At 39.3% G+C, this 13,624-nt stretch overlaps 2 protein-coding genes across 2 annotated transcripts in view; both read left to right on the top strand.

The window, feature by feature from the left end:
- Positions 1–7,673, top strand: part of tet1 (tet methylcytosine dioxygenase 1) — a 47,307-nt gene extending 39,634 nt beyond the window's left edge. The window contains exons 4-12 of the mRNA XM_010772056.1: positions 783–873; positions 1,758–1,851; positions 2,366–2,574; positions 2,667–2,817; positions 3,026–3,115; positions 3,243–3,380; positions 3,506–3,682; positions 4,170–4,314; positions 4,438–7,673. Coding sequence (XP_010770358.1) covers positions 783–873; positions 1,758–1,851; positions 2,366–2,574; positions 2,667–2,817; positions 3,026–3,115; positions 3,243–3,380; positions 3,506–3,682; positions 4,170–4,314; positions 4,438–5,474 — 2,132 coding nt within the window. The 3' untranslated portion in view covers positions 5,475–7,673. The remainder of the gene's footprint in view (positions 1–782; positions 874–1,757; positions 1,852–2,365; positions 2,575–2,666; positions 2,818–3,025; positions 3,116–3,242; positions 3,381–3,505; positions 3,683–4,169; positions 4,315–4,437) is intronic.
- Positions 7,674–8,747: 1,074 nt separating this feature from the next.
- eif4e1c (eukaryotic translation initiation factor 4E family member 1c) overlaps positions 8,748–13,624 on the top strand; it is a 9,318-nt gene continuing 4,441 nt past the window's right edge. Inside the window, exons 1-3 of the mRNA XM_010772051.1 lie at positions 8,748–8,838; positions 10,053–10,177; positions 12,975–13,070. Of these exons, the coding sequence (XP_010770353.1) occupies positions 8,821–8,838; positions 10,053–10,177; positions 12,975–13,070 (239 nt within the window). The 5' untranslated portion in view covers positions 8,748–8,820. The remainder of the gene's footprint in view (positions 8,839–10,052; positions 10,178–12,974; positions 13,071–13,624) is intronic.

The raw sequence follows: 13,624 nt of genomic DNA, 5'->3' as shown, positions 1-13,624 counted from the left end.
TGTGGTGTAGTGGGCTGTCACTACAAAAACTGAGTAGCTAAGTGGGGACACCACCCCTGAAAGTCCCGCCCACCTGGGATGTTTGTGTCAAAATCTCAAACAAAAAATGAGGGAGCGCAAACGAGAAAGCTGCAGCGAGAGCGAAAGTCTGATCATTGAGAAACAAGAAACAAGAACTGCAAACAAAAACCTATGTTAAAACAAAGAAAAAATACTTATAGTTTACATGATTACACAAATGATTTGTTTGCAACTTATAGTTTTATTTTTGAAATGTATTTTATTTTTGCTTGACTCAGTTTTTTTTTCTTTTAAACTCATAGTTTTGCTTTATTCTGAGAAAGTGTTGCTTTATCTTTATGATACAAAACTAATCCCATACACATGCTGTGTTCTAATTCATGGGCCAATTCAAGCAAAAGGAGGCCACATTTCTTCGCGGTGCTTTGCAGTAGCGTGGCGTGGGGGGAAAATGAGGGGAAGCCAATAATACGTCCTTTCTTTTGGGGTGGGGGCACTGGGGGCCTGCTTTGTTGAGCCATGTTGAGCTGTTATGATGTATTTGGTCTCGAAATGCAAACATACTGTACAGAGTGGTGGCCCCTGAACTGAGATCCAGATGCATTTACTGTTTATTTTACCTTTACATTTAATTAATCTGACTTCTTTATCAGGAGCATTTCCCAAAAATATACCAACACCACATTGGATGGACACTTCTAAACCTGATAAAGTTGCTTTGATATCTGATACATCTTGTTTTTGATTGTTTCTGTCCACAGAACAGATCATTGAAAAGGAGGAAGGCCCTTACTATACTCACCTTGGGGCAGGGCCTACTGTTCCTGCAGTGAGGGAACTGATGGAGAACAGGTAGAGTGACTGCAACTTTGTTTACACTCTGTGTATATGGGTGTGTTTTCTAGCAAACATGCAAAGACCTTACTAGTGAACCATGGTCTTGGTGGAATGGGGCGGGACAGAGACAAAGAGTCTGTCATTAAAAGGAAGCATTGCTGAGCCAGCTCAATACGTGTAACCTCTGTCTCAGATACACACATGTTGAAACAGGAAACCCCTAGAGCTGAGACAAGAGGCCGTAAACCACAATGGAAGCCCATTTAAAGCATCTTGATGTCCATTTCAGTCCATCTGAAAACCAGACAAAAGAAACGTCATTCTGCACTCATTGAGACATTTAATGACATAGTTGTAATCAAACCAATTTGAGTATTTATTTTGTATGAAACACATTTTATAGAAATATTTAATATCTCAGAGGCAATTTTTTTTTCTTCACTTCAATACATTGGGTAGGTGTTGACACAAAGATACAAAGCACAGGGCTGTTTCTTTTTAAGGTACGTGTTTCTCACAGGACAGCGACAAAGACATTTGATGATCTTTAGAATATGATGCATTGCTGTAGATTAAACTATCCAACAATATATAAAGAAGATATAATTAGTACAGCTGTAAATATCTCACACATTAATGCAGCTGTAAAATGAATCTAAACTACTAAATATAAAATGATATACAACACATGACATTTTACTGCACAATGACTACAAGGAATACATAATCCCAATATGTTTTCTTCCACTGATGATTACTGCATTGTATGCATTTTTTTGATTTGATATATATTGATTGTCCATATATGTTGCCCTAATGTATGGATAACAATGTGATGTTGCCAGTGTGATATGCTCTGAGTTCAAAAGCACAACCCGTTTCTCCTATGTGTGTTACAGATATGGTGCCAAAGGAAATGCAGTCAGGTTGGAAGTTGTTGTTTACACTGGGAAAGAAGGAAAGAGCTCCCAGGGGTGTCCAATAGCAAAATGGGTATGTATCTTATGTTTTTTTTTTTGTAGTTGTAGTTCCTAAATGTCCCAAATATGTGTTCTTTATATTAGGGCTGCTCGATTATGGAAAAAATTATAATCTCGATTATTTGGGTCAATAATTGTAATTGCAATTATTAAATGCGATTATTCATTGACTTTGAAAACATCCATTTATTGGAGAAAAAAAAATGTGAACAGTATGTTTTTAACAGTTGATTACCCTGAACTTTAAGTATAACTCAACTGAAGAAAAAAAAGAAAAAGTAATAATAATAATAAAAAAATAATCGTTTTATTTCGATTACGTTGTTTTCGTAACCGTTGCAAGCCATAATCGTAATCGCGATTAAAATACGATTAATTGAGCAGCCCTACTTTATATTGAAGGGTTCTTGTAGTTCCCATCAGAGATGGAAGTTAACCCAGATTCTTACCTTTCTGGCATCTTGTTGTCTGTTCCTCATTGCTGTTGTTTATCAGGTTGTATTTGTTTTTGCACCATCATCTGACAGGTGGTCCGGCGTAGCAGTGAACAGGAGAAGCTGCTGTGTTTGGTCCGCCGGAGGCCGGGGCATTACTGTGAAACGGCCGTGTTGGTGATCCTCATCCTGGCGTGGGAGGGAATTGCTCGGCCGGTGGCAGACAATCTCTACCAGGAGCTCACAAAGTCCCTCTTTAAATACGGCTCCCCCACCAGCCGCCGCTGCGCCCTCAATGAGGAGTGAGTACCTCTTTCTTTGTTTTGCAATTACACAATTTCTTCCCAACTTTGGTTCGTTTCATCATCCTCCTCCTGCTACTCCGTCTCCACAGTCGAACATGTGCCTGCCAGGGTTTGGACCAGGACACATGCGGAGCTTCATTTTCTTTCGGCTGCTCCTGGAGTATGTACTTCAATGGCTGTAAGTTTGCCCGCAGCAAGGTTCCGCGCAAGTTCCGCCTGCTTGGAGACGACCGGGATGAGGTGAGAGAGTGGTCTACTGCCAAAAACCCTAGTGGAAAACATCTAGTGCAATTTCTTCTGTTTGTTTGTCCTGTTGTAGTGAATTTTATTCGTAGGAAAGGCGGACATAATAATCAAATGTTTTCCAAATACTCCACTCCGAGTGGCTTATTTTTTTAATGAGCTGTTATTCACTCCAAATGTTCTTAAATCTGTCCATTACTTTTAGGAGGAGAAGATAGAGAGCAACCTGCAGAATCTCGCCTCTGACCTTGCACCCCTCTACAAAAGACTGGCTCCGGAGGCCTTCCAAAACCAGGTATGAAACAGTAAACAGCTGACACCCTATTTTAGACTGACTATTTATATTATTTTCAAATGACCTCCTTTGAATCTTTTACCTATTTTACCATGTTCACAATGTCTTGTCCTTTCACCTCTCATAGGTGGAGAATGAGTCGGCAGGGAATGACTGCCGTCTGGGTCGGAACGAGGGTCGTCCCTTCTCTGGGGTCACAGCCTGTGTGGATTTCTGTGCCCATGCTCACAAGGACACTCACAACATGAATAACGGCAGCACTGTGGTGAGCATGCTACGAGTGTGACTCCATGTTATCTACTGTATCATGTGATTACATCTTAAGGGATTGATTGGACATGGTCTACTGTTTGTTTAAACAACTTGCCTTTTGTGTTTGCCCTTTTTCAGGTTTGCACTTTAACCAAGGAAGATAACCGGGCAGTGCCTAACATACCAGAAGATGAGCAGCTCCATGTTCTGCCACTTTACAGAGTCTCCGCAAGGGACGAGTTTGGTCAGGTTGAGGGTCAGTGGGCCAAGATGCGGAGCGGTGCTCTGCAAGTTCTGTCCGCCTTTCCCAGAGAAGTAAGAAAGCAGCTTTTGCTATTTATTCTTATTGTTATGTTGTCAGTGGTTTGAGTACTTTGTTTCAAACAAGCAAAACACAATTGTATGCCTACTGTACTTTCTAAAGATCTTGCTGGCAGCAAGTAAAAAAGGCTATTATATAAAATTGACTTCAGAAAAATGTGCCACTATTGGCCTCTCTATCATTTTTGTTAAACATCACATCTTCTATAAAAAAATTAACTCATCCTACAACTCCAATAGTTTGCTTATTAAGCAAATGAGACATAATTGTGTACTCGGTGCAATACTCTATTTAAAATGTGCCTTGATTTACTGATCCCCCCCATAACCTTGTATTTATTTGCTTTTGTTAAAAACAAATGGTATTTGCTTTTTGCTCACTGTTCATACAATGTGAAAAACGCTAATAGATAAAACGTTTAAAAACAGTTACCTGAGTGATGTTTTAAAATGTTGATTATATATTTGTTGTGTTCTTTAGGTGCGTCTCCTGGCTGAGCCAGTGAAATCAGCCCGTAAGATCAGGCAAGAAGCTCGTCTGAAGGCCCAAGCAGGGAAGCTGGAGAAGAAGCTCGGGCTGACTCCCCAAACTCCTGGGAAAGTGAAGAACGACACCCCCAGCAAAGGTATTAAATCATGTGGTTAATGTATTTTAATAGTTGGACATTGAGGTCAAAAGTATAAAGGTTCTTTTGATGATTCATACATCAGCTTTTTATAAATACTTGTATTCTCTACTTCCAAAACAGAGCCACAGCGCTTCTCCAGCCCGTACAGACTGCCCACTAGGCCTGCCAGCGATGGACGGTACCCACAGGAGAGGAATCAACCCGGCACTTACAACCAGAGCACCAGCAGCTACCCCACCTCGGGTGCAGGGGTCACCCCACAGAAGGAGGTAATCCCCCCCAACCGCCATGGCCTGCCTGGTGGCCAGTTTGGACGGAATGGCTCAGCTGTTAATTATAAAACAGTGAGTGATGCTGTGAATGGTTATTCTTCAGCATCTGGTGGCCAGAGTGTACATATACCTCCACATAATACCCTTAGTGGCTTCCCCCATGGTTTTAAAACTGAGCCAAACGAGGTGCACTGCTCTCCTCTGCGCAGACCCTCCCCCAGTGGGAGTGCTCCTCCTCCCCCCTCCTTCTCCCCCAGACCTACCTCTGAGGGCCTCTTCAGCAGGCTCAATGGACTCCACAGGGCTGCTGGAGATGTCACTGCAGAGTTCAGGGGTCATGGCTTTCCTCCACTCTCTTCTCTCCCCCTTCCCCCACAGACTCCCCCGCCTGAACCAGAGGAATTGAAGCAGGAAGAGGTGTGGTCAGACAGCGAGCACAACTTCCTGGACCGTGACATAGGCGGAGTCGCGGTGGCACCGGCACACGGCTCCATCCTGATAGAGTGTGCGCGGCGGGAGCTCCACGCCACCACCCCAATCCTCAGGCCCGACCGCAGCCACCCCACACGCATCTCCCTGGTCTTCTACCAGCACAAGTCTCTGAATGAACCAGGGCACGGGATGGCTATGTGGGATGCAAAGATGGCCAAGCGGGAGAGGGAGCGGGAGGAGGAGGCCGAGAGATTAAGGATGGAGGAATGTCTGGGGAATAACGGAAAAGGAGGTGTGGAGCAAGAGGAAGGAACAGGGGAGGATGCACAGGGGACAAGGAGGACAATGCATGTCCCCACACGACAAGCTTGGACTCTCCCGAGGGATGGTGTTGTCACCGTGTCCCCTTATGCTCTTACCCAAGTGACGGGCCCCTACAATCGCTGGACTTAGTTGACATGTTTTACACACACAAACACACACACACACACACACATACACACACACACACACACACACACACACACACACACACACACACACACACACAAATAAACTTCTACACCCTGTGCTTCTGCCTTACCTCATTCAACTTCAAACTGCTACTCTCATTTTTTAAAGTTGTTTTCATTGTGCTTTTCTAGAGTCTGTTTGTTGACTTTGCCCTTCTTGGTCTCTGCTTTCAAAGTGATGAGGAAGACCAAAGTTGGTTGGCTTTTTTAACTGTGAGTTTCTGTATTTTTATTGTAAAGAGATGGTGCTTTGAAGCATTTTTAAGACGTTTTTAAACTGGTTTTATATACATGATTAAGAACAAAAAATATGTGATTATTTATTCTTATCATAACGATTTCTATTTAATTCCTGGTGCAAGCCTGTTTACTGCAAGATTTCTATGATAACCTGCATTGTGTTTTCAGAATTCACGTTGTACAGTAGGAATTTGCTCTTTTTTTTAGCCAATAGTTCGCTTTTCATAAGATGAATCTCATTGGCTTCTAAGTTGGTGCCATTCTCACTGTAAAACCTGCTTAACACCATAACATCACATAATGTAGAAACAGGACTAATATTGTGCTTATAGTAACTACAGATTGTCACATGTAGCATCATGCTTGACCTTCTGCTGCCTCTGACTTCAGGCGGCAGTCGACGAAAGAAATGTTCTTCTTTGTTGATTTGTTTTCTTTATGTCTGGATGTTTTTCTTTTTATTCACAGATTTGTATGGCATATTAAGAAGCACTTTTTTATTTTTTTAAACTTAACTTGAAAAGGTCCCAATCTTTAGGCCTAAATATGTATGTACAGATAGAGATATATGACAGTTTAGCATGATCCTGGTTTTATCTTTACAGTATTTTTCATTTACAATTTGTTGAAAATGGCCTACATATCTAAGGAAATGTTAAACTTGACATACTGAGGAATCGCGAAATGCTGCAACAGTAAGGTGCTTACCATTATTAGCACTTAACTTATTTTCACCTTCTGGAAAATTATAGGATTTCAAAAACGTACTTGATGGTGCTTATAAGACCTACTTATTCATTAAGTGTTTGATATGTCGCCGTTTTTTATGTCCATAATCATGTACAACAGTGTCTGAATAATCAATCTATTGTTCTCTTCCGCTCTGCTTTTGTTGGAAAACCACTCAAACATCAGATTCCACTCAGACTAGAAGACGGTTTTTGGTGCTCGACCTTTGTGAAAACTTTGTTTTCAGAGAGCTTTTCCTTACAGGGTCAAAATAAGGGGGTTAGTGTCAACTCCTGGTGAATCAGGATCTTTTTTATTACCGGTGAAACAGAAGCTATTTGTTTTTAAAACCCAGCAATTAAATTATAGCACAAGAGATAATGACCTTTCACTGATATTCACACTGACACTGGTATAATGTTTCTTGAGAAACTTGTTGGTCTTTCAAACACTTTTACTTCCTTTTGGTGCTAATAGGACAACATTGACTTGACATGGTTATATACTGTACATTGGTGTAATGGTGCTTTTATACAACTCTACACTGATCTGATGTATGTTTCAATACAAAGGTAGTTTTTTTATTTTTCGGACAGACGGAGATGCATTTCTATCTCCACCATTGATCATGATACTTTTTAATTATCAGTGAAAAAAATTGAATAATTGTGCCGATTTTCCTCTAGCCCTCAAATGTCTTCCACTCATAACCAAAATCTGCAACAATTTAAAAAAATCACAACACACACACACAAAGTGAAATGAATGTAAACAGTTCTTAAATCAGTGGATTTAAAAATGTTGAACCCAACATGACAAAGTTACACTTGTAAACGTTTTTGACTGACTGTGGGGACGTTCTCAATCCACATTGAAAGTATTTGTATCAACAAGGAACTAACAACTAGCACCAGCATTAAAACATCTTTAAAAAAACGTTTATTAGTAGAAAATGTGTAAATATGTTTTGTGAACCATATTGTTCTTACTGTACTGTTAATGGTGTTTAGATAATGGATGCTCTTGCTTATTTTAAAACTGAATTACTGTACGATGCTGAAAGTATATCCAGTTTAGACTTGAGAAGAGGCTACATTTAGCATTCCTTATATGGATGGCTGATCTCTTTTTGGGATTGTGAAATAAAGTCATATTTATATTTTGGACCTGATCATGATTTCCTCTCCTTATTTGTTGTGTGTTCGAATGCGGGTTTGTTCAGGTGTATAATCTAGGTGTGTGATGAATATGGAGACATATCTATGCCATTTAACTGTTTAGTTCATGTTATGTGTGAGGGATTTTTTTACTTTTTTTTTTTGATAGCTTGAGGCAGGGGGCTGATCTTCAAAATGATAAAGTAATTATGAGTTGCAGTCCGACGAAAAATTATTTAAAACGAATTCCACCTCAACCAACTGTTAAATACACTTTCATATATTATATACATAATAACAATCTAATGATATAAGAGATAACAGTATTGAAATCACAGGGGAAATTTTTCCGCAACTCATGAAGCACCCTTTTGTTAGTTTAAGTTATTGAAGTCTACTCACTGAGTCTGCAATTTTTTATTAATTATTGGCTTCTTTTAGTACAAAAAAACTAATAAAGTGTGTTGTTGGTTGGCTTGTTAAAAACAAACCAACTCCCTATTTTAATAAACAATGTATGAACATTGGATTTATTAACCACAACCATGATTTAGTTTCAAAACGTTGATGAAGCTCATCCATTTAGTAATGTAGAAAGAAGGAGCTTTGAATTGTTTTGCTTGAAAATGCTTGATTTGGTTTGTAACCAATCATAGTTGTGATTAATAAATCCAATTACATTACTAAATAGATGAGCTTCATGAACGTTTTGAAACTAAATCATGGTGATTAATACATTCCTCCAAGGTCATACATTGTTTATTAAAACAGGGAGTTGGTTTGTTTTTAACAAGCCAACCAAAAACGCACTAAAATGCCTGTAGGCTACATGGTAATAAGTGTACCATTCGTGTATTTTAAAATGTTCTTTATTTGCATTTCATTTGATGATTCTTTATTTGCTTGTGCATATTTTTTTTTAAATATTGGTTTAATGTTTGGTTTGATTGGGCAACTCTGCCAAACAATGTTTGGAACCCGAGGATTAAATTACATCTTTGTATTATTTAGGCCTATTTAAAGTAAAAAGTTATTAATGTCAAATATTGATGTGTCCTTTCCTCCTTTCTTTGGTGAACTGGACTCGGAGGCTTCCGTAGTTGTGAGAGTGGCTGCAGTGACGCAGAAGCGCTGAACGGGCAGAACATTTCTACTGTCAAGATGGCGACATCCGAGCCGGTAAGAGAGACAAGAGATTGCTGGAAAAAAAAGACAAATGCGCAAGGAAGGACTTGCTACAACCTCATTATATATAACGACTTTGTTTTATAATCCTCGTTCTTTAAAGCGGTAGCTAACATTTCGGGCATGTTATTGTGTTTTGCCTCCCAGATGTGTCAGTTCGCGTGGATCTCGGTTAGCGGTTAGCATGCTCAGCAATGTGATGGATCAGACAGGGAGGGACTCTGCGCGTCGTTCATTCAAACTACAATCAATGAATTGTTTTAATCTACTTCGACATTTGAGTTAATATCCTGGTGCTAATGATCAAACATCAGATCCTTAACATTTTCATACTACGATATTACTGATTAGATTTTTGACAATCTTGACACGTGTGTATCTAGCTTTTAGCTAGCTTAGCACGTCTGCTAAAACTAATGCTAGCGACGTTAACTTGTTACCTAACTGTAGCGTATATGTTAATTAATAATTTTTTTGACCAACCAAAAACTAGCTGTGTTCTATGAGCTTTCATGTAAAAAATGTTGACGTGGTAAAGTAGAGCTGGATACTACTGTCAGATAATTAAGTTAATAGCTTAACGTTGATCTGAAATTAGCACTTACATCTCGATAATGTGACGGGGAACGGATGTTTCGCAATATATTTAAGTGTGTGTACATAGTTATGGTACTGGAGGAAAGTCAATAACTGTAATGTGGATTTAATAGTACCTGAAGTTGTAACAAAATGATCTTTGTACGCCTAAAATGATGAAGGCCCTTACAAATAAGAAGGTATTTATTCAGCTAAACCAGGTATTCAGGTATGCAAAACAATCACAGGTAATCATTACTTTAGGATCAGCAGGAGATATTTAATTATGGGCATTTTTAATTGCACAAGTGATAATATACAAAACAGGCAGGGAATTAAGTACAACAAAGATGAATTGTATAACTCAATCAACAATGGTGATAATTATGCTACAACAATATAAGATACCAATAAAAAAACAATACAGGTATTATTTAAGCTGCATTGTGACATGGCATGATTGTAACCACAGCACCTCATATCACCAGATTGGTACAATTTTTGATACATCTTTCAGCTCAGTTTCGCATATACCTGTTCAATCCTCTGCAAATTACTTGTATAAATATCTTCAATGGATGTCCTTTGTATCACAGAAGGCTTATGATGATTGTGTGTGTGTCCCTCTGCAGAAAGCACCTGAAACTGAAGAACAACTGCCAGCTGAAATAGCTGAAATAGTTGAAATAGCTGAAAAAACTGAAAACGAAGTTGTTGAGAATCCTGAGGAGTATATCAAGCACCCTTTGCAAAACAGGTGAGAATATAACCAGCTGCTGTGTTTGACAGATATTGCAACCAAAAGGTGCCTGTGCTCACACAGCGTGCAGTATTCTGATATTAAGACTACATGAATCCTAATAAAGAATATGCCATGTGTAAGCTCATTTTTGGACAAACTTTGACTATAATTGAGTCGATTTTATGCCGTTTCGCAACGACTACTGTAATAAATTGTTTCTTTATTGCTCTACTACTAAGGCCTTAAGACATTATCAAATTATCTCTGCATGGAAACATTAATATATTACAGCTGCAACATAAGCTAATAACTAGAAGTAAAGAAGAATGTAACACAGCATTGAAGAGGGCCCTTGTCTAGAAAGGCCCATGTTTGCTCTGAAGCAAGAACTGTTTGCAGTTCCCTATTAGGTCCATAGTCTTTTATTGCTCTAACTGTTAACATACTATTTACTCATTTGAGTAAATGTGCACTGAAAAGCACATTACGTCTTCGTCTTATTTGGGCATTTTGTGATTTCACAAACCTTTTAATGTTAACTGCTGCCATGTCATTTCCTTTTATAGTGCTTCAACTTCTTACAATGTTTCGGTACCGCTGTTCTTGATACTTCCTGACTAGTAAAGGAGTAAAATTGCTCCTCTGCAGTTGGTCTTGACTGATAACTGCCCTGTAAATGTGTTTTATTTGGATTTAGATTATTTAAACATTTAGTTTTACAAATATTTGAAGATCCATACCCTAAATAAATAGTTTTCTGACAATTGGTAGAAACCTGGGTGTTGTTGGAGAGTGCCCTAGTTAAGTAAATAGTCACAAGAAAATCATGGTAGTCACTAATGGAAACACAAAATGATATGTAAGTGTAGGCTGTGTTATGCTTGAATCGGAAGCACCGAGTGAAGAGTTCAGCTTGGTACTCTGCATGCTAGTGTAGCAATTGTTGTTGACTATTGTCAAATGTTATCACAGTTCTGTGGCGGTGACGACCTATTCAGGAGCATTGTACGCTCGGTTTAGGAAATGCTGAATGGTTCACCTGGTAGGTCACTTCTAGACCATTCCGCTTGTTCAGTCCAGCCTCGGAGTTCAAGGCTGTTCTCCTCTGCTGCTCTGGCCATTCTGGTTTTAGGCGGCATATTTGATCTCCCATTATAACAACCTCAATGTTGGATGACACCATAATACAGCAAGGCTTTGTCGCTTATCTCTGACTCACTGTTGTTCACAAAAAAGAAATCCTGTTTTGTGGAATTTAATTAAGTTTCATAAGACTGGTATATTGTGAAATTGTATTTGCCTACAGTGTCGTGTATTAGGTACGCCTACCTAAGCCTTCTAATGCAATCCTTCAATAAAACCTGCAAGAGATGTGTTGCTGTTACTTAGCCTCCCCCCGTTAATAGGGTAGACAAGATAATGGAAAGACCTGTCAGTACAAGCAGTTTAATTCAACAGCAGCATAAACTACACCCTCCAAAAATAACCAGAAGGGAAATTCTAAGCTTCAACTAATATTAAACATTATTTCATGAGTGTTTAATTAGAATCCAATAATTTTAAATAGTTGTAACATTTTGTTCCTGTCACTGCAACAGAAGAGTTAGACAGATACAACGGGGAATGGTTGGAATACATGCTATAAACGTGCAATAAGCTTACACCTGCTGATATATTGGCAAAGACGTGACTTTTATTTAGATCAAAATATAGTCCCACAGAATTTGATTCTATTTGTGGGGGCACCACACCGCACCCCCATAATGAGTGACACACACCTGAGTTGAGGATCTGTGGGGTTTATTCTCCCAAAAAAAAAATGTTTTTATGAGATCTATTTGTGGCGGACAATATTTAATTAACACAAATGAATCGATGAATGGGAAACACTGAAAGTATTTTGGTTACATTGTGTCATGATTTAAGGTAACACAATGTCCTCCTACCATAACAATTACATTGACATACCATAACAGCCTCTTTAAGCTCCTCTGTTAATCTTGTTTAGTGTTTACAGATTTCTTACCCACATTTCACAAGAGCATGCATTTAGCCAAGATAGTAACACCTGTGTTTTGGCAAAACAACCTACCGCCCAGGGCTTGAGGAAATGATTGAATGAAAAAGGCGGTTAAAGAATATTAGTCTGACATATCAGTGTCGAGAGAAATATGGCGGGGTTATTAATCCATCGTTGGTTTATTAATCCATCGTTGGTTTATTGGACTACTGTCGGTTTATTTACATGCCACAACTAGGCAGGTAAACAAACCGTGTCCTCGGATGGGTTCACTGGAGTAGTCACGCCTGTGTGTTGTCTCGTCCTTACTGTTGTGAAATGTGTGTCATTCAAGTTGCTACATGGCACAGTACCGTTTTAAGCTCTGGTTTATCTTTGTTCAGTGCACAACATGTCTGTGTATTGCACGTGGGTGTGGTTAAAAGTTGGATATTGGTGTATTGTGGTGGGCGGGTTGGGGGACACTGGGTTCAGCTAATGTCCCCTCTCTGCCCCCATCCCTCCCTTGCTAGCCCCATCTCTCCTGGGAATAGATGAAAGAATACCAGGGCCCGTCACAAACAAAGGCTGCACTTGTAGTGCTGGTGATGGCCGGCTCTCTGTTCTTTTGCATCGATATGCTTTCGTAACAAGCTGCTGTGAAGGGTGCATATCTGTGATTTTTCTTAAGGTCATTCTGTTTTCCATTAAAAAAGCACTCACAGTAAATTCCTTAGTTGCAATTGTACTTGAGTCATTTACCAATAGTCTTTTGGAATACTAAGTGTACTGATGCTTGTGTTTTCCTTTCAGGTGGGCTCTGTGGTATTTCAAAAACGACAAGAGCAAAAGCTGGACAGAGAACCTGCGTCTCATTTCCAAGTTTGACACAGTGGAAGACTTTTGGGCGTAAGTTTTCTCTACTAATCCTGTATTGTGAATATGATTTTGTCTCCTTTTTTACAAAGGGAATAAGTGGAGGGTTTCAGAAGAATGGCATTTTAATCAAAATCGTATTTTACTTCATTCATATGGAGACAATAAGGGATTTTGTTGAAACATAGTGTATTATGCAGATTAACATAAATTATCATGTCATTAATTCTTTCTTTATGCTTACATTTTCTTCTGTTGTCTGCACCTCACCTGTTGTATTTGCATCTTTATCATTTTAAATACTGATTCAGATCAAATTTAAGTGATTCCTGAATATCATCGTGCCCAAACAAGTTGAAGAACAATCTTCAGGAAAGCAGTTTGCACTTGACACATAGTTACTTGTGTAAAAGCGTCTCAATATGTTGCCCTTAGGGATGCTCCGATCGCCAATTTTGGGGCCGATCGCCGGAATCAGTATCGGCCGATCTGATCGAGTGGGTGGGGGCTATGGGGATCTTCCATTTAAAGTGATGTTTAAAACTCAGTTAATGGGGCTCATTCACTGGCGCTTCCACAAACAACAA

Source organism: Notothenia coriiceps, unplaced genomic scaffold, assembly GCF_000735185.1.
Source record: "Notothenia coriiceps isolate Sejong01 unplaced genomic scaffold, NC01 NC01_scaffold00000339, whole genome shotgun sequence".
NCBI lineage: Eukaryota > Metazoa > Chordata > Actinopteri > Perciformes > Nototheniidae > Notothenia > Notothenia coriiceps.
Note: the sequence above shows the minus strand (reverse complement) of the source record. Positions and strands in the feature narration are given on the sequence as shown.